Below are 25,836 nucleotides of genomic sequence, written 5' to 3'. Positions count from 1 at the left end.
GGGCATTACTTACTGGAAAGAATTTCACATAAATATAAAAAAAAGATACATTGGTCAATGAAAATCAAAGTTCTATTGACCAATTTTCTCTCTCTAAAAACCCTAAAAACGAAATAAATTATCCTTACTTTACATCTTTCGACTAGGCGGAGAGATTGCTGCAACGCTTTTATTTTATTTAGGGAAGGAAAAAAAGATGATTTCATATACTACAAACACCACTCTTCTTGCAATATCTATTTACAGTCCCCCACTGCTGCAAACAAATGAGAGAGAGAGATAGAATTAATAGGATTAAAAAAATAAAGAGACAAATAAATTGGAAGATCACCTAATACCAATACTGGTTACAAAAGGAACGAGCCTTCTGTAGTCCCTCCTCCTCCCAAGAGGGCAATTGTCAAGCACTCGTCCAAGAATCACGCGTGTATTTTGCAAAGCTGCCCCCTTGGCAGATGGACCAGATTCCGTTGCACTGCCGTGCGTTACGGATATTGAGCCACCACCAAACAATGATCCCATAGGGAATAGTAATGGGCAGCACCGACCTTTAAATGGGCTTTGGGGGCCACTCATCATCCTCTCCTCGATTCCACCAAATCCATTCTCAAAAGATCCTAGTTCATGTTGGTAGGAGGCGGCGGCGGTAGATGAGCTACAGCTCTGTAGAAGGGCTTCCAGTACGCTCAGTGCCTCGGTACACAATGAGCTCTCCACCAGCTGTGACACAGCGGCATACACTTGAGGGCTCTGGGCATCATCCATGGTTGTGTGCTGGAGCAAAGCCTTGAGCATTAGCAGTATCACACGCTGATACTCAACTGGACCCTTCTCCAGGAGCTTCAACAAGTGTCCAAATGCTAGTGCTGAGTGCTTTGGGAACCACTCAGCACACACCGGTGGCGACACAGAAGCAAGGAGGTTAGCGATGGAAGTGATTTCACCACGGGAGTAAGCCAGAAATACAGTTGCCAATTCATTCAACGATTTTGCCCGGCACCAATTTGCAATATTGGAGGCAACAGAGCAAGCCTTCTGGTACTGCTGTTGCAGCGGCGAGGCGGGTCCATTGGCTGAATCCTTACCGAGTTGTGAATCCTTACTGAGTTGTAAGCAGAGCCAAGGAAGCAAACCAGTTATCTGCATCAGGAGTCGTGTCTCAGCATCCCCGAATATGGAGTCACACGAGTGCACTGTGATCCTTGAGAGAACCTCGATAGAGAATCCATGGCTGACTGTTGACACGAGACCTTTAAGAACGAGAGGTTGTACACCTTCGAAATTAGGCACTTTTCCATACACCGGTGGAGATTCATAGCCAATCCTTGATTCTAGACGTTGAAGCTCCACTTTGTCACAGTTGCCGGTATCAAGCTCATCACGGGGCATGCTTGAGAGGAGCACATTCTCGGTTGTTCTGTCCCGAAACGAGAGTCGATCAATCACACGACCAAAAAGCTCAAGCACCTGGCAGTACACATGCACAAAATCTGTGTGCATCATTGCCACACAACCCCAGAAGAGCTGCGGAAAGAGTATCACCTTTTCTGGTTCCATGTTTTCCACCATCACTTGTAATGTCAACAGAATCTCCATGGCGAAGCCCAGGACTGGCGGCACAGGGTTCCCAAGGCACCTATGGAGACACCGAAGGAGAGAGACACATGCGTCACTTGTCACTCTGGGTCGTAATGCACGGTAAATTTGGTGTGAGCGGCATGCTAGGTGCCTGGATGTGCACTCCATTGCCCATTTAAGAGCCTCTGCACCCCAAGTCTCTCGGAGATCACCTTGGAAGAAGATGGCATCAACCATGCTCTGCACTAGAGCTGATAGGAGTGCTGCACTAGGGAGCTCAGTCCGCGTAAGTGTGGGATCTTCATTCTCCCACATCAAGCTCCCACGCTTTGATTGGACGTACTTGATCAGGCTTACAACCTGCTGTCTATTCTCTCCATCACTTTCCTCGACCCCATATAGCTCCAAGTGCCGACCGGCGAGTGAGTATAGCAGGTTAACAAGCAAGCGCTGGGAGTGCTCAAGAACAATATCTTCAGAGCTGTCCATTGAGACAAACATGACATGAAAGAGCAAAGGAAGGTGCTCACGGAAATCCTCATCATTCTCGTAAGCAATCTCTGCAAGTAGAATCAATGCTATATCAGCATGAGTAAGCGAGTGCTGCTGGTGGCCCTGCAAAGCTGACTGGATGTCTCCAACATTGATCCCATGCAACCCACTGGCAGAAAGCAACCCATCTTCCCCAGAATGTGGTGTGTCAAGTAGATGGTCTGTAGAAGAGCTGTCTCGGGAAACATGGCGACTCCGCAAGGTACCCGTTGAGTTTCGGCCCCCCATCAACGGCCCTGACATGTTTACAAATGCTGCTGGAAGGAGCTGTGCTGAGCGGCTACTAGCAACAGGACCAATGTTCATCTCGGAAGACATTGGATTTGGACTTGGTGGCCCTGAAATGCTCCATCCTGTCACAGCTGCAGTCCGCCAGCTAACACTCCCACCTGGATTCTTAACTGGGATATCAAGAGAACCCCGTACGAGCAATGGTGACATGTGTGGTTGGGTGTCCAAAATTGATGCAATTTGTTGCATCAGTGTAGGCCCCTGGGAGAACTCCAACACAAAATTCCCAGAACCATCTCCTCTACTTGCACTTAGTCTAACCGGCTCTACGCTATCCTCCAGCATCCGCTGAGACAACTGGTAAACCAAGTGATCAATTGTGCGCTGTGGGCATATCCTTGCGAGGTACAAACTTACGCGTTTGGCAACTGAAAAATATGCTGCAAAAGCTCCACTTATTTCAGCAGATGCACTTGAATCACAATCTTCCATTCCCTTGGTGATCAAGAAATCAAGAATGGGACTGATATTCTTGGGCTTGCAAGCAAGTGTGCTCCATAACTTTTCGATTTCATCAGGAAACTGATCTCCGTGCCGCCATGTTACATAGTAAAGGCTTTTTAATAATCTTTCACTCCAACCTGAGTCCTTAAGTTTCCAGAAGTTTAGGTTCTCAATCCAGGGTGCCATGCATGTTAAGACCTGATGCTGTGCAATTATGTCTACGGCATCGAGTTGTCGCTGCATGATCTCCTCACAGAGGAGCTGGCTCAGATCTGGGTGATCCTTGGCAAGTTTGCATGAGAGCTTGTACTGGAACTGCTGATAGGAGTCGGGGAGGTCACCAACAACTGCAGCTCTATATCGACCTGAACCATCAGTGCCCTCCTCAGCCCACTCACGGACAGAGAGTGTCTCAAGCATCTGAAGAGCATCATCACGGATTTGTCTCAATGGATCCACCACCTTGTAGAGAATCAAGCTTAGAAGTCTCTGAGTTTCACATTTTGGGATCTCTTGGCGCATGTAGACTTCAGCAAGCACACTGAAATAGCCATTAGCTATGGCAGTGTCTGAATAGTAGCACTGTCAAGAAATACAATGCCAATTATTTCCTTCGTAAAGATGGTGTTAGTGTATTATTTTAATTAAGGTAACAACAGGAATAAGATGTAACAAGATACAGTGATGATGGGTTTACACCTTCAGAGGATTGTTTAATCAAGGAAACTATCTCCACTAAAGGGTGTCATTGTAAAAAAAAAAAAAAAAAAAAAAAAAAGGTTAATGGAACCACCTGGTCAATGCAGGCAGGAAATAGGTCCAAATTTGTCTGCAGAATATTCTTCAATGCCAATTTTGCCAGGAAAACACGGAGGTGACTAGTCCTTTGTCGATCACGTCCAGCAGCAGAACGACCTCCATCCCCCATAAATTTCGAATAAGATGGGGTTTTTGGATCAGAAGGTGCCTTAGGTGCTGGCTCAATGAACAAACTGTTAATCCATGAAATCACCCGACCACTCATCTTTCTTGCATTGTCATCAAAGCATGGCCCGTAGAGTAGTGAAGCCATGGCATTCATAGAGGCCCACTGAATTGCCTCAACTTGCTCACTTACTTCTTTATCAAATGAGACTTTGTCTACTGCATCCTTTAAACGGCTGTGCTGAGTTGCCTTGTAACGTTCGATTTCACGGCGGTAATCACTGACAGTTTCTTGACCCCATGTACTACCCATTTCATCACACCAAGAGAGAAGAAGATCAAACAATCGCTTACGAGTTTTGACATCAAATTTCTCTGATCTTGACTCTACAAACTCAGGGGCTAGCAATCTTAGAACAGAAGCTAATGCAAAACGGAAAGGTTGCATTTCTTGAAAGCTCTCAGGGGGTGCAGTTATAATCTGCCTGGTTGTTTCTTTAATGAAGTTCAAATAATGAAGACGAAGAATTGGTTTCCGACTCAGCATCCCAGGCCATATGTTCTCAGCAACAGTACGGTATATATTTGCAATGTGAACACGAAGTTCCTCACGGCGGGCTTTTTGAATCTGCATTCATAACAGGAGTCAATTTTATGTGTGCAAGTGACTCCAAAGAATCTAATCTTTCCATGCACATCTACCAGATTAGAAGCACGCACTTGCCTATGTGAATTGAAATATATTTTAAGTTTTAAAGAAATAAAGATATTAAACCATATGTAATTGTAAAATATTGTAATAAGCTTTCTGTTTTTTTAATTAGTAACAACCAACAAGCTTTCTTTTCTTGAGACTAAAGATCTCTTTGATGAAAGTACAGGATATCTTAGGGCTCTACCATTAATCCTGTCTTCCATTTTGGTTTTCCTTCTGTTTCCAGTGAGACCTCTTCAACAAAAGATGCAAGCTCGCTGAACATGATTTCGCAGACTTCTAAATGTGAATGACCCAGAGCCATGGTAGCTGCATGCTGAAAAGAAGAAATGAGTAAACAGAAAAACAAAAAAGGAATCATCAAACAGCCACTATTCTTTTCAGTTTGAAGTAGACATTTTCCCAGATTTTTCAAGCAACTTTGGCATTGAAAAATTCCTATTGTAAGACATTAAATAAAAGCCCCTTTTGGCCTCAAATCCCAATTAAAAGCCGAAATAAAAACTGTAAATTAAACATAAAATAATACATATATTACATGTAAAATATAATTATACATTATTTAAATGATATAATACATACATACATATGGTTGAACTGCTGAGCCATGACCCAGAGGCAAAAATGGTTCAGCACCAGTCAGTTTTTAAAACATTGGTGCGAATTGGGGTACACTTAGGATTGGAGACCAAGAGATAACTCAATGTGGCCTTTTTCGGTAACTTGGTTTGATAATTCATAACAAGGGAGAGATTGAGGAGGATGTCACCCATAGAATTGGAGAAAGATGGGCAAAATGGAAGGGTGCATCTGGAGTTTTATGTAATAGACAAATACTGCTTACATCAAAAGGAAAATTTTATAAAAACAGTTTAAGGCCAGTATGTTGTATGGGCAGTCAAAAACATGCCCAAAAAATGAGTGTGGAAGAAATGTTTATTCTGAGATTGATGAGTGGGAAAACTAGAAAGGATAAGATCCGAAACGAAGTCATTCGAAGGAACATAGGAATAGCCCCAATAGGTGATAGAATGAGAGAAAGTAGACTCAGGGGGGTTTGGTCACATGCATAGAAGCCATCAACAACACCATAAGAAGTGATTTGTTGCAAGTTGAAGGGGCTAGAAGGGTTAGTGGTAGACCAAAAGGACTAGGTTAGAAGTCTTTAAGCACCAATAACGTGATAATGGATATGGCTTTAAACAGGATAGAATGGTGAAACTGGACTCATGTAGTCGACCCCATATAATTGGGGTAAGGCTTGAATGATGATGATGACAACAATGTATATATTCATATTAAGGGAAAATCTATGATCCTGGAAGGACATGGTACTGGAAGAGTCTTGACCAATCAAAACCCACCCATTGAATTTTGATAAATATCACATGATTGGTTAAAACATTTATGATACTGATTGATTGGTCACACATTTTTTCAATATCATGTCTTTCCGGTATCATAGTCGAACCCATATATTAATATGTTAATATATGTATAATAAAATTTATATATAATTTTTTGTAAATATGAAATATAAAATAGATTTAAGTTTTAAGGTTTTTTTTAAATAATTTTATTAACTTACGCGGGCAAGCCTGGATGCCCTGCTCGGCTTAGGCCCTCTACTTCACAACCCGGCTTAGGCCCTCACACCTGGTGCCTCACAGGCGCCTCACACGCACATCCTACCATGCACTGGGAACATCTCCCATACTTATCAATTATTATTCACGGGAGATGTTCTCAATGCACGGTGGATGTGCATGTGAGGCGCCCATTTGTGAGGAGCAGATCCCGTCTCCTACCAGACATGCATCTAGAATCCCTAGTCTCTTCCCAACACCCCAAAAACTGTGAGCAAAAATCTTTAAAGCCTCTATTAGTGCATCTAGAATGACCCCACTTGAATGAGATATTCAAGTTGCAGACCAAAAATATAGCTTCTCTGATCTAATGACCTAATTCCATGCAAGGTTTGAAACCACCTCATGCATCCTGTAACAACCTGTAACCTCCTTCCATCTCCACCCTCAGAGGATGAAACATTGAAGCACACCTCACGCCTTGCATGATAAAAAGTTGGCATAGGGGAGGGCCACATTAGTCCAGTGTCTAATAATGTCATCTGTTGTTAAGACCCTTGATTTCTTCCTTTGTATTCACCCAATGTGCAACTCTAACGGTTACCAAATCAAGTAAAGATTCAAGGTCACTCTCCTCGTTAGAGAAGATCGGAGCATTCCTCTCCTCTCAAGTAGTCCACATGATAGCAATTTTTTTAGAATTAAAAAAAATGCAGGGACATTACCAACCCATCAAAGATAAATGCTGAAATAGTAATTCTAAAATGCAATAGATCATATGAACTTACTATATGAGCTTCAGATCCAGATTTGAGAGAAGGAAAAATAAGGTGGCAGAGCTCTTTGGTAACTGCACCACCAATTTCTCTACTATCAGGTGGACAAGAGCATGCAAACATTGAATACATGAGCCACTGATCTAATTTATTGTCAGTATCCTGTGACTGATGAGCCCTCCCGCCTAATTCTATAGGTGTTATATGAGCCAGGCGCTGCAGAATCTCCAACCTGAAAAATTCAAGATCAAGTTAAAGACAGACCTAGTGATTCTAATGAAAAAATGATCAACTTTGCATTTGAATTAAAATGAGAATAGCATGATGCATTTAAAACACAACCTGGAATATCACTGGCATTATGAAACTAAAAAGGCTATTACTCAATGCTGGTCCCAGATATTCAGGGTCTTGGGAGGGCTGAACTGGATAGACATAACATCCCACATTTTCAGCATTAAGTGGATGCTCTCAAACTTGAACCTTGGTTTCATGTTTGCCAGCCTGAGATTTTACCATTTTACCAAGCAATGGCCCATATTACCAGAACTACCAAAAACCGACCATCATTTTTTCCAAAAGAATTACCAATTTACCACAAAATTCTTGAAAGATATTTAAAATTGTCAAACATTCATTTCTATGAACCACAGAAATTTCCCCACTTTCAAGGTATTTGCATCATCAATATACTAAGGAAAGGCTTATTGGAAGAAAGTTTTGCTGTCTAAATTTCTTTTAGATTTACTATCAAAAAATGCAGTTAAGTACCTTGGAATAAAAAATCAATTTACTTGGGTAATCTGATGGATAAGAAATATATTATAAACCATGATCCTTCTTAATAGAAATGTTGGGCATGCATCACCAAGTCAGAGGATAGTGCTTGATGCAGACAGGTTGCAGAAAAATGAATAAGCACTTTCTTATCTTGTAGAACAATACCGTCATCACTTTTTAGCAAATCTACAAGTATAAGGATAAAATTATAAAAAAAAAGGATGCATAGAGTGCCAGTTTCTATAAAAAAAAGGCCAAAAAACAGGCTGAATATTAAATAAGTGGTATAAATTTTAAAGGATGCTGACCCAACATAACTGCTTTTTTTTTTTTTTTGATGAATATACATCCTGTACATTTTTGCTGATGGATAACTTAAAACTTTACAGAACTGAATAAAAGAATGAGTATGTAAATTATGTCCAGAATCCATTGTATAATCTCAGCCACCTAACCCCAGTTTTTGTTTTTTATATTCATTCTACACTTAATAAACCACGTAATAACTGCCCCCTATTTAGTCCTTGTTTGGCTAGGATATCCACCAAACCATTAGCTGATTTTTGCACCCAAATAAAAGTGGACTTTACCTCCCTTTTTAACCATATGATTTCCTTAAAATATGCTTATATTGTTAATGTTTGTGCCTTTGTTCTTTTATCCAGTCAACCACCACCCTTGAGCCATCCTCCACTTGTATGTTACTGTTGTTCAAGGATCTTGCTACTTAGTCTAAATCCATCTTGTACATTCACACTTGTTATATTATTAATGTTTTCTGTTATCTAAATTAAAAAGCAAAAGACCATGCTGTATGGAACAGAATGTTGGCAGTCAAGAAACATGTACAAAAGATGAGTGTGGGAGAAATGCATATGCTAAGATGTATTAATGAAAAAACTAGAAATAGTCAGATCAGAAATATTTAAGTCATCTGAAGGAACCTAGAAGTAGTTCCAATAGGTGATAAAATGAGCAGAAGTAGACTAAGATGGTTTGGTCATGTGCATAGAAGACCACCTACAGAACCCAAAGAAGTGATCTGTTACTAGTTGAAGGGGATAGAAGGGCCAGGGGCAGACCAAAAAGGACATGGGCTGAAGTAGTAAGAAATGATTTAAGTACTCATAATTTAACAATGGATATGGCATTAAAAAGAACAGAATGGAAAGTTCATAAACAACACCCATCTAGCCAATCCCATATAATTGGGTTAAGGCTTAGATGATGATGATGAAATTAAAAAAACAAAGAATACTTACTTTGCCTCCTGCACTGCACTTGAGCAAAGCTCGCCTGCATATTTGACAAGTTCACTAAGACAACTAGCCCATCTGTTCTTATCAGTGTCAAGAATGGATTGAATTGTCACATCAGGAGGAACTGCATCAGACTCCCTTCGTAAATCATAAGGGCGACCAGAATCCCAATAACAGCTCTGAACAATGTCATCCTGTAAAATAAAAGGACTAAGTTCAAGATAAACCTTAGAAAATTCATACAAACTACCACGACCTCGAAGAGAAAGAACAGATTTAGGTAGTCGACAAAATATGGTAAGGACGAACCCCATTTTCTTCAAGAACATCAATTATAAATATTGGCTCAGTTTCATATCTCAGTATATGATTAGATAGCCCATTTATTGAAAGGTCTCTTATATCATTTCTTAATGCCCGAACACAGCGCAGCAACTCCAATGCTGTATGCCTGATCTGTATATCCACAGAACTAAGAAAGATAAGGCCAACTGCATCTATCTCAGAAGCAGAAAACTGAATTGCTTCCACTGGCTGATGAAAAGAAAATTTGTGGGCTTTCTTACTTCCATGGCCCACCAACTTTTCATCCTGAGCATCATATTCTAGTCTCTCATCAGATAAACAAGCCCTCCAAAAACGCATAAGTTCCACCAGACGCCCCAACGATGTTTGAATGAGAAGAGGAAATTCATCTGGAAGCCGTAGGACGAAATTGGCCATCCCTCTTATAACTGCAAAGCGACGATGGGGAAGGTATCTTACAATTCGATTCAGCACTTGAACTGCTTCTTCACGGACACCAGGATCAATACTTATGCCATGTTGAGGAATTATCTCAGTGATTTTGTCACTTCGGCCAACCTCATCAATCAGATAAGGTATGCATTTGAGCACTGACCGGAAGAGATATAATTGAGACTTTTCCTTGCTGACAGCATCTGAAAAGTTAAAAACCAATTTTTGCATGCGCTATTCTTAAAATGAAGTAGCATAAATTTCAATGAGTATGTGGATAGAACAATTTCATTGAAACGAAAATATAATCAAAAGTACACTAAAATAAAACATTGTATAAGCAAACAAATGTCATCAATGTACAGAGCCCCGGTTCACTTAGTTATACAAAAGGGTTACACTCAATGTCTAACATTGATTTCTGTGTAAGTATTTGATGGTTAGAAGCTATATTAAACTTTAACCTAGCATGCTTTTACAGTATCATAAAGAATCTATCTCCAATTTTTGTTCTTTATTCTCTTCGGGATTGAACTGGAACTTTGGTTTCAGAAGGGGTCTTAGGGATAGAGAGTGTGAACTTGTGGCTGAATTGCTAGCTTTTCTCAACCCAGTTTTCTTGGACCAACAAGCTGTAGATAGTTGGATTTGGACTGCTTCCCCTAATGGATTTTTGTCTTGTGCTTCGTTCTTTAATGCCTTCATTTCTCAGAACCGGGGGGGGGGGGGGTAGTTTTCCCTGTGAAAGAAATTTAGAATAGGCCGGTCCCAACTAATTTTCCTTGTTGGGAAGCATCTCTTGTTAGGATCAACACCTGTGATGTGCTTCTCCAAAGAAGGCCCAATATGTACCTTTCACCTCTTGTATGTATTCTTTGCAAAGCAAGTGATGAGGCCATCCTTCATTTACTAATCTCCTATCCTTTTGCACCTTTGTTTGGAGGTATTTTTGCTCCCTCTATGGTTGCAGGCAATGTTTTAAAACGCGGAGGCGTGACACGAGGCATTCCACTACCTAGAGGCGTGAGGCATAGTTCAGAATGCAAGAGGCGTAAGCCTCCTTAAGAGGAGGGGGATTAGGAGGATGAAGAGGAAGGGGGGATCTAATTTTTTCTTTATTTTTAATAAAAAATCTTTTATGCTAAGAAGAATAAAGATGCATAACATTATTTGAAAGGGGGGGTCTTCTAATAAAAATCTTTAGAAATGATTAAGGTGTGCTGGTAGCAATGTACTCAGGACTGGTTAGGCATGGGGATTCACTGAAAGCTGAGGTGCTGTCATTATTACAAGGGCTGAAATTAGCTAAACAGCTTGGACTGAAGCAGGTGGAGGTTGAAGGGGAGGAGGATGAAGAGGAAGGGAGGATCTAATTTTGCACCTTTGTTTGGAGGTATTTTTGCTCCCTCTATGGTTGCAGGCAATGTTTTAAAACGCGGAGGCGTGACACGAGGCATTCCACTACCTAGAGGCGTGAGGCATAGTTCAGAATGCAAGAGGCGTAAGCCTGCTGAACACAAGGAGGTGTAAGCCTCCTTAAGAGGAGGGGGATTGGGAGGATGGGGAGGAGGATGAAGAGGAAGGGGGGATCTAATTTTTTCTTTATTTTTAATAAAAAATCTTTTATGCTAAGAAGAATAAAGATGCATAACATTATTTGAAAGGGGGGGTCTTCTAATAAAAATCTTTAGAAATGAATAAGGTGTGCTGGTAGCAATGTACTCAGGACTGGTTAGGCATGGGGATTCACTGAAAGCTGAGGGGCTGTCATTATTACAAGGGCTGAAATTAGCTAAACAGCTTGGACTGAAGCAGGTGGAGGTTGAAGGGGACACAAAGCTGGTCATCTCTTGGATGTGCAGCAAAAACCTAGGTGCTTGGATGTTCAGGCAAACATTGAGGGAGATGAAAAGACTAGTTATTGAGGTGGAAGCTACCTTCAGATAGGTGAAAAAAATAGCAAATGTGTTAGCTGATGTATTAGCAAAGCAAGAGGTTTACAGCGAACAACTGTTTTGGGCAGAATTGTAAATAGCAAGATGCAATGAATGAAATGCTGGATTAATTTCCTGTTGCTGATAAAAAAAAGTTTTAACCTAACATGTATTGGCTGTTAATTGGAGCTAGCTGAGAAGCTGAGGGAATTTGTGAATGAAGAAGAAATGGTACTTGATGGTCTGCATCAAAAACCATGAAATCCAAGTGCAAAAACCAAAAATACCTGATGTTGATGTTCGATTTCATTCTCATGCAAGTGAGCTTCACTTGAGTTTATGATAGAATGGAGACCCCAGCTTATGCCTCAAATCAGATACTTACATAACATTGATTGAATATTTATCATAAAATATTTGACTTTAATACATCTCACTCAAATTTTAGTTTTCATTCAATCACATGATAGACTTGTTGATCAATACTATCTATTCAGCAAACAATATACACCATGACCATGAGACTTACTGCACATGCTTTATCAGTACATCCATGACTGCAAACACATATGTACTAAGGGATGACCCATTATAAAGTCCCATTGCAACCAGAAATTCTGACACCTATCCTTCATGTATGCTAATACAAATAAGACTTCTGTCACTTTCATGTAGAGGATAGACATAAAAAAGGTAACAAACTGGACAACATGATAAAGAGATATTACCTATAGTAGCCTTTGAAGAAGTAAGAAGAGCTTGACTGTACATTCTGTGGCAAGACCTTAAGATTGACTCAATTGCAGACTTAACTTTTGGAATATAATGGCCAATATCATGATCTGACAGTGACATAAAGGTCTGATAAAATGAGAGTACAGAAAGATGAATAAAAGTCAGAGAAGATAACTGAAAACAGAGGTCTATTACCTCGAAAAACTTCTAAGCCATTATGCTTGCCAGAAGGAGACATGACAATTGCAAGCAAAGCACATAGGCCAATCACCTTTGCTTCACTCAGATTATCCGGCTTCAACAATTCCAATATCATGTGATTAATGGCAAAATCTAAGTTACTTTCAGCTATAGTCACACAGAATTCTACAAGTTTATCATGTTGAACATCCTGAGTTAGCATTCCTTTCCTTAGAAATATCAGCAGTTGTGAAGTGACACTATCCAGGTAGTCCCATACACGATTTCTGGGTTGGTAATCTGCATAAACACTCAAATAAAATCGCATAGCTCGATGAAGACAGTCCAGGGCCATGAAGCGGTGGTTCTTGTCCTGCATAAGAGAGGTGGATAACAGCTTACACCAGTTTTGCACATACAGACAGGATGAAAGTTAAGCAATGGAACCCACCCCTTGACAATCTGACATGAAAAAAGGACATGAAACTATGAAAGAATGAAGAGGTAACAAACTGCGGAGGTTATTTTTGATGGGTTGATCTTTCCAAATTGTATGATGCTTTAGGAGTTGATTGGAGTAAGCATCTGAAGCACCTTGTTTTGCAAAACTTTTGTATATTTTCCGTGTAAGCAATTTGATGACCATATCTACCACCTGCTTTACCCCCAAGTTAACCATATCCAGAATATGGATCTTACTCTAAGATGCTTGTATAGATTCTCCATGTGAGGACCAAGGTTACTGTGGAAGATTTGAGGATCACCAAGACAAAGAAGAAGAGTCACCAAGGGGTACCCAGCCTAGAAAAGAAATTTCATTGCTGAGGAAAAATACTTTAGAATAAACAAAAAACAGGAAAGAACTACATAAAAGGAAATCCAAATAAAATACAAAATGACAGGAAATCAAAGTTAAAAAAAATGTGATTATCACAAACTCCCAAAGATACCTCACATACATGGTTGACATACTAGACAGCAAAGATACCTCAGATGATATAAGTAATAATTTCTAGGCTTTCAGCATTCAACAAAATAATAAATAATCAACTAACAACCATGCCTTTTAATACTTCACTTCAAGTTTCAAAGTCCAAAATTCTCAAATTGTTCAAATGGTCAATCATAATGTTTTAGGTTATCAAAAATTTCCCATCATCAGAACTTCTTTAACTAATGGGATCATCTGAGGAATAATCCATATGCTTGATACCAGATTTCTCGTTGCCCAAGCAATTCAGAAGAAAGAAACAAGTCAGTTGATTTAATCTATGCCAACCAAAAAGAAACCAACAAAAAGAAAAGAAATCCACTAGGAAGAGAAATGAGAGGCAAAAGTAGGGTAAATAGTATTTTTATTGTGAAGAAAATAGATACAAATAACAAACTTAACATTCTACATTTATAGTCACCCAAAATGTAGAATAATAAGGAAAAAAATCCCACTTGATCTGACCAAGGCTAAATAATGTTTTAGGTTATCAAAAATTTCCCATCATCAGAACTTCTTTAACTAATGGGATCATCTGAGGAATAATCCATATGGTTGATACCAGATTTCTCGTTGCCCAAGCGATTCAGAAGAAAGAAACAAGTCAGTTGATTTGATCTATGCCAACCAAAAAGAACCAACAAAAAGAAAAGAAATCCACTAGGAAGAGAAATGAGAGGCAAAAGTAGGGTAAATAGTATTTTTATTGTGAAGAAAATAGATACAAATAACAAACCTAACATTCTACATTTATAGTCACCCAAAATGTAGAATAATAAGGAAAAAAGTCCCACTTGATCTGACCAAGGCTAAAGAGAGACCGATGAAGGTTCTTTTTGACCCTAATTGCATTGAACACTTCTAAAACCTTAAGAGAAACTAATAACTCTATTTGCCCTATTGGCTTTTCATTTTACTCTTTTATTTGATTCATAATTACCAAAGTGCCCTTCCCATATGTTTTAAACTTTAAAAAACAAGCATAAAGTATATTTTTGTATTAAATAACATGATTGCCACCGGTTCTTGAGGCTTATGCCTACTTCTGACAAAGGACTAAGCCTCATATCAAAGTTGTGAGACTTAAACCTTGAGGAAAAATCAATACACCTTGCCTCAGTGTGTATATCACGCCTCAAGGCTTAAGCCTTTTAAAACCATGGATATAATAAGAACAACATATGCAGGATAAAGGTCAAAATAATAGAAGGTACACAAATGAGGGGGAAAAAGAAGGAAAACACTATAAGCCATAAAGAAATAATCATCACATATAACCAAAATAAACAGACCACTACAAGTTAAAATTAGACCAAGCAATATAGTCTTCATTAGAGGGCTAATGTGAAGATAAAAGAAGTCAAAACAAAGACATCAGATGGCAATTTTGCACAAATCAGGTAAAACATATTCAAATCTCCAATGATGATCATGAAGAAATATCCAAATTCCTAGTATGAAATATAGACCTAAATGGGTTTAAGATTATGAAATTTGAATACTATCACCTCCTCTTGTCATGGTATCATCTAGATGATAATGGAAAAGCTTCTTTAAGAAAACCTGTATTTTAAAATATTGGATAGAAACAGTAACTTTAACCTTTACAAACCAGGTTGAACTTAGAATAAACATTATCATCATCTTTGTCATTACTAAACAGTAATTTATACATTGAAAAACATAGCATAGGGTGCAATACAGTTCTTCATGTCCACTTTCTTTATCACATCAAAGGATTAGAACACTTGTAACTAAGGGTGTATCTGCAAGTCAATTTTATATGGGAACACCTTGATGTTTCATTTCTTTGCTAAATCATTAGATCGACAACCATGTTGGTATGCTGTATCAGAAACACATGCATGCTGACATTCATACCTAGCTGAATGTGTAGTTTCAGCCACCATGATATGAACAAGTATCAATGAAAATATCTCAAGACAATAACAGAAATCAGATAGACGCAACAATAAAAAATAGCAAAATCCTTAACAAATCCAGCTTTTCTAAGGTGGAAAGCAGAGCATGTTAGAAGAAAATTAATTGCTTCAGGAAAATAATTAATGGTTCAAGATAATTCTGTAAGTAAACACAATTTCAGTATACAGACCTAAGGATTTGTCTTCCCTCACTGAATCTTTGCTGGTTAAGGGATTCAACAAGAAGAGTCATATTTTATGGAAGTTGTCCCCATTAACAATATGCATGCGATTATGGAAGGAGAGAAACAAGGCCACCTTTTATAACAAGAAAAATGGCATCAGAAACCATCAAGAAGGCAGAGTGGATTATTTATTGTTGAGCTTCTATGCTTGTAGGTTTCAACAAGCCAAACTTCTCTCATTTTTCTGATTAGTGGAATTAAATCATTTTCAATTTAGCGTCTGGTGGATAGATGTAATTCTTGTACATGGTGGAAAGTGTCCATATCTTGTGATCTTTTCTATTTGGGGTATCCCCATCCTTCCTACCAAGTACCAATAAAATTAACAGTACACTTTGAGAAAGTAGGTTTGAAACACAATAATGGATAATAATTGATCCAAAACATATAAAGTTCCTATAAATAAAGAGAGGAAGGAGAAAGTGCTTATCCCAAGAAAGGAACTTAAGTGACACCCTTTCTAGTTTAAAATAATACAACCAAGAAGATGAGCTAATAGTCAGTGAGGAAAAATCTGGAAACTTGAAACTATAAGGATGAATCTTTCATGGTGAAGAAATCATTAGAAACAGACTACTTCTCAGAGTACAGAATGAAGGATATTTTCGAAATCAGAAAATGTGATAGATTGTCTAAGGTCAACTTACAGGTATATGCTTGCTCTGTTTCTCCATCCAGTGCATAAGGTGTAGCCTTATACGAGCAACAGCTTCATACCACACAGTAAGTGCAGAATCCACTCCAGATGGGGGCCACTGGCTTTTCCCACCATCTGCAAGTGGTGCTAGAATACTAGAGAGCATATTGCACATTGCATGGTGTAATTCACTTTTCCTTTTATGTGGAGCACGATTTAGAGGGTTTGCTTTTGTGACAAAGGAAGCTGATGCAGTGAGTCCGCCTTCAGTCTTAACCTGGCAATGAACTGATAGTTATGTCCTAAAAAATACTAAAAGACCTTTTGTCTTAACCTGACAATTAACTGATGACTATGGCCTTAGCTTTGTGAAAAATTATTAAAAGATCTTGTGGTACACATACCCCCAGCTTAAGGTAGCGCATCCCATTAATGATACTAAGTGTTTCACTTCTGGAAACACTGGTGTCAATACGGCGAGTGTTGAGTTCCATAAAATAGCGCTCTGTGATAGAGCTAAATCTATAGGTAAAACAAAAAATGCAGTTAAATTTCACATAAATCTCAACTCTTGATTCCAAAATCTAAGAATAGCGCTCTGTGGTAGAGCTAAATCTATAGGTAAAACAAAAAAAATGCAATCAAATTTCACATAAATCTCAATTCTTGATTCCAAAACCTAAACATCACTTTTGAAGCAATCAACCATTCCAGTCCACTGATTCATGTAACAAACTGTACTAATTTATGCAAACGTGTCTTCATTGCTGTGGAACTTAACAGAATGGCCTTCGGCCTGTTTATGTTAAGAGATGTTTATTTCTTTTTGGGCTTTATTATTTTGTTCTGTTACTAACTGTAAATGGGCCTGGGCCCTCTTATATTTTCGGGTCATATTGCCTCTTACTAATGGGGGGTAATTTTGTCAGTCCATGTAGTTGCCCTCATATAAATAACACTTTAAGGGACTGGAAAGGAACTGCTGCCCTATTCTCTAACACTGTTCTTCATCTTCTTCTTTCTCCATCAAAACCAGAATACAAACATGATATCAGAGCAATAAACCGCAGTTCTTCTGCTCATCTACTCTTTTCTCCATCTTCTCTCTCTTCTCAAACCTCTTTTTTTGTTGGAACAACAAGAGGGAGTGCTACCGCTGGTCGTGGTGAACAGAAGTAGTTTCTAGGGTTTTTTTCCTTGGAAAAAATCTCCATGGAGGCCCAGAATAGCAGCTGGTATGCCCAAGTGAGGCAAGAAATCGTGGAGCAGTTGTGTGGACTGCTAAAGAGACCTGGTAGGCATTTGGCATCAATGCATTTCAGGGCCGATTTGTTTCTGCTGATGTGTCATGCACGCCACATCAGCAAAAAACGGAATCGGAAAAAAAAATGGTATTTGGCAAGGGTGTTTCTCAAAAAACCATTTCTGTAATAATTACCCTTGGAATTCGGGAAAGGAGGGATTTCTTGAAACATCAAATTAAAGTTTCTTGAATTGCCCGGGTGATCCCGAATCGCCCGGGTGACATGGCACATTGAAATTTGAAAAAATTGATTACTTTTTGAGATGTCGAATAGTTGTCATTATATATATATATATTATAATATTAAGCCAAATTACTTTAAATGCCCAGTAAGCGTGCATCCCTTTTTTTATGTTTCTCAAGGAAACAGGTGAAACGATTCACCGTGAAATGCACCGGTGCCAAACAACATGCTAGTTAACAGGTCTCTAGCTGCTGGACTGTAAGGAGTATCAGTCCAGGAGATTATTGTTCTAGCCACTGGACTATAAGTAGCACCAGTCCAGGAGATTCGTGTGCTCCCTAGCTCAGTTTTCTGAAGTTTCAGCAAAGAGAAGCATTGTTGACCTGTTCTATTTTCAAGCAACAGTCTTGTGTGAGTTCGGTATATCTTCCAACACAAGTGAAGTCTCTTATGGAGGTTCCAAGACTGTAGGCAATATTATTCATCTAGGGAATCCCATGATACAGATTACCAATGTGAAATTAGATGAATACAACTACAGGGAATGGGTCATTACAACAAGATGGTCCATAATGAGCCATAGACTGCAGTATTACATTGATGGGAAAATTAAGGAGCCTAAGGAAGATGACCCTAGTTATAGAAATTTGTGTAGGGAAAATGCAACTGTAATGTCATGGTTGCTAACCTCTATGACTCCCAAAATTGTAAAGACTGCTCAGCACTATACCACAGTCCATAAAATTTGGGAGAAATTACATAACACCTATGGTCAAAAGATAAACATTGTAAGAATTTACAAGCTGAATCAATACATTTTTTATTTGACCCAAGGAGACATGACTGTAGCAACCTATTTTGCTACCCTTGAAGGTTTGTGGGAGGAATCCAATCATCATTTAGTTCTTAAGTGGGACAACACTAATGACCAAGAGAGGCATGGAAACAAATTGAAGAAGGGAGGATTTTTCAAGTTTCTTGTTGGCTTGGATCACTCATATGAGAGCATTAGAGCACAAATATTAGGGAGAGATGAACTTCTAGATCTGCACCATGTGTTTTATTTAATCAGAAATGAAGAGATGAAGAGGAAGGAAATGGGAATTAGTGTTTCTTTTCAGCCTAGTGAACAATTAGCCCTTGTTTCCAGCAGCTCTAAGGGTGGAAAACAAGAAATTGAAGTGTTCTCATTGTGGGGGAGAGAGGCATACAAAAGATACTTGTTGGATTCTCCATCCACATGAAACGAGCAGCCTTGAGGAAGGATAAGAAACCAAATAAGAGTCCCAACTATAGTTTAGGTTATGCTGCCAGTCCGAATGTTGCAGATGCTGTTTCTAAGAGTAACAATGGTAACAGTACCAGCTCTTCCAATATGGGACAGGCCTCCACTTCACCAAACAACTTCCCAGAATTTACAGCCCAAGAGGTAGATATCCTCAACCGGGCTATGAGTCGGTTGAAACAATCCTCCATTGCTTCATCCTCATTTGCAAAAAAGGTATAACAAATCAGCTTTTAGTGCTATTCAGTCCTCTTCATCAAACATTTGGGTTATTGATTCAAGAGCTTTTGAACACATGACAAACTCATCCTCATTATTTACTACTTACCATCTCTAATATGGGCATGATAAGGTAGAAATTGCTGATGGCTCTCTTTCCAAAGTCTCTGGAAAGAGAGATATTCAGCTAGGAAAAAGGGATTCTCCTCAATTTTTCCTTACATCTTCTAGACTTCACTAATTTACTTTTTATCTCAAAAACTACTAAAACCCTAGATTGTGTTGTAACCTTCTTTCCCACTCACCATGTTTTCCAGGACCGGTTGACAAGGTGGATGATTGGGAGAGGTCGTGAAGTTGGTGGCCTCTACTACCTTGGTTGATGATAATATATGCTCTGCTTTGAAGGCCTCTATCAGTGGTAGCAATAACAAGGAGCCGAGCACAACTCTTTTCACATGGCATGCTAGATTAGGTCATATGTCTTTTTCATTATTGAAAGTGTTACCAGAATTGTTCAAAGATGTGTCTGTTGAAAGTCTTTTTTTTGTGATGTGTGCCAATTGGCAAAACATTGTAAGGCAAACTATCCAAGTTCTATTAGCAATGTCACTACCTTTTTTGATTTAGTTCACTCTGATGTGTGGGGTCCTTCACCCATTGTTTCTATGGATGGCTATCACTATTTTATCAGTTTCATTAATCGTTTCTCAAGGTGTACATGGATTTACAGAAAACAAGTTGAAACCAATAGGGTTTTTGAATTTCTAGCCAGTCTGAATTCTAAATATGATATTGTGAAACAACAATTCCTCACTAGAGAAAGTGTGACCTTGTCACAAGCCTACTCTTTAGTGCACAGTGAAGAAAGTAGGAGAAAGGTTATGTTGCAGCATCATCCATTGGAATTAGCCTTAGCAACAGTGAAACCAAAGTTTGGGAGTGACAAAGAGAGGGATATGAAGAAGGAAGATAAGAGGGATCTAGTGTGTGAACATTGCAAGATACCAAAGCATACTAAAGACACCTGTTGGAAGTTACATCCACATCTAGTTCCATCAAAACTCAAAAACAAAAGGGGAAATGCCAATGTGGCTGTTACTATTGATGGTGCACCCTCATCTAGCACAAGAGCCACATCCCTAGACACCTTAGCTGCTGTCTGGGACACTTTAACTCAATTGTAGAGTGAAGTTCGCAATTCAGCATCCTTATCTCAGCCACTAGTTACAACATCTGCTATTCCCACTTCAGCATTTGCCCATTCAGGTACACGAGCTTCAGCATATCATGCCTCAGCCCCAGGTAACACTGAACCTTGTTGGGTGATAGGTTCAGGTGCATCCGACCACATGACTAGCTTGACCTCATTGTTTACTACTTATTACTTATCCTCTGGCAAAGACAAAGTGTCTATTGCTGATGGCTCCCTTGTTCTCATTTCTGGCCAGGGAGACATTAAATTGTCTAATGCCATCTCTTTGTCCACAGTTTTACATGTTCCTAAACTTAGTACTAACTTGCTTTCAGTTAGTAGCATCACTAAAAACCAAAATTGTTCAGTGACCTTTTTTCCTGATCGATGTGTTTTTCAGGATCTGGAGACAAGGAAGGTGATTGGAATTGGTTGTGAGACGAATGGAATCTACCTGCTTGGAGTGAGCTCACATGGGGAAGATAGTGCAGTTTGGAGGTCTTTTGTTTCTCAGTTTATGAGTCAGGTTATGCTTTGGCATAATCGGTTAGGTCATTTATCTTTTAGGTCTTTGAAGAGTGTTTCCCAATTTGTTTGAGTCAGTCTAGATGTCTAGTTTGAAATGTGAAAGTTGTTAGCTTGCAAATGATGTTTGGGTAATAAAAGAGGTTGTATTCCTTTTGAAAGTGTGCATAATGATGTTTGGGGACCATATCACATCACTGTTATGGGGGGATACAAATATTTCTTGTTGTTTGTGATGACTATACTCGTTTTCATGGGTTTACCTTATGCGTTATCGAGATGAGGTTCCTACCTTAACACGGATCTTCCATCAGATGGTTTCAACCCAGTTTGGGGTTAAAATCAAAATTTTCAGATCCAATAATGCTAAAGAGTATTTTGCAAAACCATTGGCCTCATATTTTCTTGACCATGGAATTATCCACCAGAGCACTTGTCCCCATACACCTCAGCAAAATAGGGTTGCTGAGAGGAAGAATAGACATATATTGGAGGTAGCTAGAAGCATTATGCTTAACTCTAATGTGCCTATACGTTTCTAGGGAGATGTTATTCATACAACTATGTATCTCATCAACCGAGTTCCTTCACGGGTTCTAGACATGAAAGTTCCATTCACCCTACTATATCCTGATAAATATTTGTTTACTATTCCCCTTAAGACCTTTGGATGTACTTGCTTTGTTCAAATTCTTGGAGCTCATCATTCCAAATTTGATCCTAAAGCCTCAAAATGCAATTTCTTTGGTTATGCACAAACTCAAAAGGGATATTATTGCTATGAACCTATTTCTAGGAAACGATTTGTTTCTATGGATGTCACTTTCTTTGAGGATGTACCCTATTATCCTAGGGTTTCTTCTCAGGGGGAGAGTAGTGAGGTGGGGGTTCATTCATCAGAAATTCCATTACCTATCCCAATCACTGAAGGGGAGTGTAGTGAGGAGGGTTGTTAGAGGTGCCAGGATTTGAGGGTATATCACAGGCGGTGGAGGCAGGTTGATTTTGGTCATCAACAGTCCAGGCCAACTCCAATTCCCTCTACGGATCCAGATCCAGGTACCACAGTTCCTTTATCTTCCATTACAGATGAAATACCTTACATTGTTGAGCCTTCTCCTCTGTTGGATGATCTTGACCTTTCCATTGCATTCCGTAAAGGGAAACGCCGTTGTACCTCATCTACAACTCATTGTATTTCCCAGTTCGTGTCTTATGATCATTTGTCTCCATCCTACAAGTCTTTCTTGGCATCCATTGTTGCTATTCCCATTCCTAGAACAATGCAGGAAGCCTTGTAAATACCTGAGTGGAAGGATGCAATGAAGGTAGAAATAGATGCTCTTCTAAAGAACAATACATGGGAGTTAGTTGATTAACCTAAAGGGAAGAAACCAGTTGGGTGTAGATGGGTGTTTACAGTGAAGCATAATGTTGATGGTTCCATTGAAAGATATAAGGCTAGATTAGTTGCAAAGGGGTTTACACAGACATATGGCATAGACTACTTGGGGACTTTTGCACCAGCAGCAAAAATGAACAGTATCAGAGTTTTATTATCTCTTGCAGCCAATTTCTCGTGGCCATTGTTTCAGATGGATGTTGTTATAATTTGGCCTGCCTTTGAGTTCTGTTAGTCTGATAACAGCCAAGAAGAAAGAGGAAGAAAGAGGGAAGAAAGAGAGAGAGAAAGGAGGAGAAAAAGAGAGAAGAAAAGTTTGGTTCGAATTATGGAAAAGTAACTCTCCCATTCGGCCAGACATGTTTTTATATTATTAATATAATGGAAAAGACACATGTGCCCTTATTTAAGTGAGAGACACTAGTTCTAATATAATATTATAGATTAGCAACCTCAACATAAGTATAAAGATAGAAATACCCCTACACTAACACTCCCCCTCAAGCTGGTGAGTATATATCATATAATCTCAACTTGTTACATATGTAGTCCACTCTTCCCCGACTCAACCCTTTTGTAAATAAGTCTGCCCACTGGTTTCTTGTATTAACGTATGCAGTGTCTATCACTCCATTCAGCACCTTCTCTCTCACAAAGTGATAGTCAACCTCTATGTGCTTGGTTCTTTCATGAAACACCGGATTAGAAGAAATATGAACTGCAGCCTGATTGTCACAATAGAGCTTCACTAGAGTATTAATGTTGTATCCTATCTCTTGTAGAAGGTTCCTTAGCCACACTAATTCACAAGCAGTATGTGCCATAGCTCTATATTCTGCCTCTGCACTGCTTCTTGCCATGACTGCCTACTTCTTACTTTTCCATGTCACCAGATTACCCCCCAGAAAAAGTGCAATAACCTGTGGTAGACCGCCTATCAGACATAGAACCAACCCAGTCAGCATCAGTATACCCTTCTATTTCAAGTGTTCCACAACTTTTGTATATCAAACTACGACCAGGGGCCCCTTTTAAATACCTCACAATTCTTAGAGCCGCATCCCAATGAGGAATCAGAGGTTTCTGCATGAACTGGCTTACCACCCTAACCACAAATGAAATATCTGGCCGAGTAATGGTTAGGTAGTTTAGTTTACCTACAAGTCGTCGGTATCTGCTAGGGTCTTCAAACACTTCACCCATATCACTGCTCAGCTTAGTATTCGTTTCCATAGGTGTTTCAGCTGGTTTAGCACCTAACAAACCTGTTTCCTCCAGCAAATCAAGCACATATTTCCTCTAACACAAATTAATACCGTGCTTAGACCTTGCTACTTCTATCCCCAAGAAATATTTCAATTTACCAAGGTTCTTTGTTTGAAAATGTTCTTGTAGAAAAGTCTTCAACCTGTCAATGCCCATTTTATCATTCCCGGTAATAACAATATCATCTACATATACCACCAATAGTATTTTTCCTGCCAGAGAGTCATGACTGAAGACGAAATGATCAACTTGGCACTGTTTCATACCAAACTTTACCACCTCACTGAACCTACCAAACCATGCTCGAGGAGACTATTTAAGCCCATATATACCCTTCTTTAGTCTGCATACCTTACCATCCTCCCCCTGAGCAACCAACCCTGGTGGTTGCTCCATGTAGACCTCCTCGAGCAAATCACCATGCAAAAAGGCATTCTTGATATCAAGCTGATATAGGGGCCAATCATACATAGTTGCAAGAGAGATCACAACACGAACCGACTCTATCTTAGCAACTGGGGGGAAGGTCTCGGTGTAGTCAATACCATAGGTTCGGGAGTACCCTTTTGCAACAAATTGAACTTTCAGGCGCTCAACACTACCATTAGGCAAATACTTAACAGTATAAAACCACTTACAACCAACAGCCTGCTTCACAGGAGGAAGAGCGGTGAGGTCCCAAGTATGATTATGAAGTAGAGCTAAGAGCTCTTCTTCCATTGCATGGCACCACCCTGGAGAGGCAAGGGCTTCCTGGACATCCTTAGGAACAACAACTGAGGATAACAAAGAGATAAACTGGCGATGGAAGGCGGAAAGGTGAGTGAGTGAAACATGATTAGAAATAGGATGAAGGGTGCAAGTGCGTTTACCTTTCCGCAAGGCAATGGGAAGATCAAGATCAGATACTGGGTTCGGGGCTGGTGTGGAGACAACTGTCGGATCTGTCGACGGTGATGGAGCCGGAGGAGTAGCAGCCGGTACACGTGGGCGATGTGTATACACTTGACGAATAGGTGGGCGTTCAATAGGTGGTGGCACTAGAGGCAAGGACTTGGTCACGGTTGGAATAAGAGGAACAGAATCGGCAACTGGAAGTGGAAGAGGGGGAGGTGATGAGGAGGAAGAAGCATCACTGGACCCCAAGAAAACGGAGTATACTCAAAGAAGGTAACATCAGCACACACAAAGGAATGTCGAGAACTAGGATGGTAACACTTATACCCTTTCTGGGTCCGAGAATAGCCAAGGAAGATGCACTTAAGGGATCGTGCATCTAACTTGTCGTTCCCGGGGCCCAGATTATGGGCGAAGCAGACACACCCAAATACCCGGGGAGAAAGAGGAAACAGAGACAAGGTGGGAAACAAGATAGTAAATGGGGAATGACCATCAAGGATAGACGTGGGCATCCGATTAATCAAGAAGCAAGAAGTAAGCACCACATCACTCCAAAAGGGTTTGGGAACATTCATGTGATGCATAAGGGATCATGTTGTTTCCAAGAGATGACGATTCTTTCTCTCAACCACCCCATTTTGTTGTGGGGTGTAGGTACATGAGGTCTGATGTATAATGCCATGTTGGTCCAAGTATTCTTGAAATGATGAAGATAAATATTCACGGCCATTATCAAAACGAAAAATTTTAATGTGAACACCAAATTGATTGCGAATCTCAGCATAAAATTTCTGGAAGATGGTAAACAATTCACTTCTTTCTTTCATTAAATAGAGCCACGTCATCCTTGAAAAATCATCAACAAAAATGACAAAATATCTATATCCATTGTATGACATCACTTTATAAGGACCTCAAACATCCAAGTGAATCAAAGAGAAAGGACTCGACACACGGTTATCAACCCTAGAACTAAAGGGAACACGATGGTGTTTCCCAAACTGACACGACTCACAATCTAAAACAGAAAGTTGACTCAACGAAGGAACCAAAGATTTCAAAACTTTTAGCGAAGGATGACCTTCTACCATTAGAGAGTGCCACTAGGAACCAAATCGACAGTGCCACTAGAGAGGAGAGAGAGATGACTAGAGAGTTGTTGATGTTCTTCTACCACCATCAAGATAATACAATCCACCAGCTTCATGCCCTCCACCAATCTTCACCCCCGTCTTGAGATCCTGAAAAACACACATAGAAGGGTAAAAAT

The 25,836-nt window shown here is 39.6% G+C and overlaps 1 protein-coding gene across 9 annotated transcripts in view; it reads right to left on the bottom strand.

The window, feature by feature from the left end:
• Positions 1-167: 167 nt before the first annotated feature.
• LOC104593277 (uncharacterized) overlaps positions 168-25,836 on the bottom strand; it is a 52,470-nt gene continuing 26,801 nt past the window's right edge. For 2 of the 9 annotated variants that reach the window (XM_088899528.1, XM_088899530.1), the window contains 11 exons: positions 16,692-16,809; positions 16,298-16,564; positions 13,192-13,293; positions 12,508-12,865; positions 12,306-12,419; positions 9,215-9,846; positions 8,909-9,099; positions 6,879-7,098; positions 4,689-4,820; positions 3,659-4,417; positions 168-3,447 (listed from right to left, as the gene is read on the bottom strand). In XM_088899528.1, coding sequence (XP_088755654.1) covers positions 328-3,447; positions 3,659-4,417; positions 4,689-4,820; positions 6,879-7,098; positions 8,909-9,099; positions 9,215-9,846; positions 12,306-12,419; positions 12,508-12,865; positions 13,192-13,293; positions 16,298-16,564; positions 16,692-16,809 — 6,013 coding nt within the window. In that variant the 3' untranslated portion in view covers positions 168-327. Of the gene's footprint in view, positions 3,448-3,658; positions 4,418-4,688; positions 4,821-6,878; positions 7,099-8,908; positions 9,100-9,214; positions 9,847-12,305; positions 12,439-12,507; positions 12,866-12,943; positions 13,314-15,596; positions 16,269-16,297; positions 16,565-16,691; positions 16,810-25,836 lie in introns of those variants that run through there. The other 7 variants (XM_088899529.1, XM_088899533.1, XM_088899535.1 and 4 more) reach the window with 7 other exon arrangements.

This window comes from Nelumbo nucifera, chromosome 3 (genome assembly GCF_055504915.1).
Source record: "Nelumbo nucifera cultivar China Antique chromosome 3, China Antique-T2T, whole genome shotgun sequence".
NCBI classification, from domain to species: Eukaryota; Viridiplantae; Streptophyta; class Magnoliopsida; order Proteales; family Nelumbonaceae; genus Nelumbo; species Nelumbo nucifera.
The sequence above is the reverse complement of the archived record's forward strand: the minus strand, read 5'-3'. Positions and strand labels throughout refer to the sequence as shown.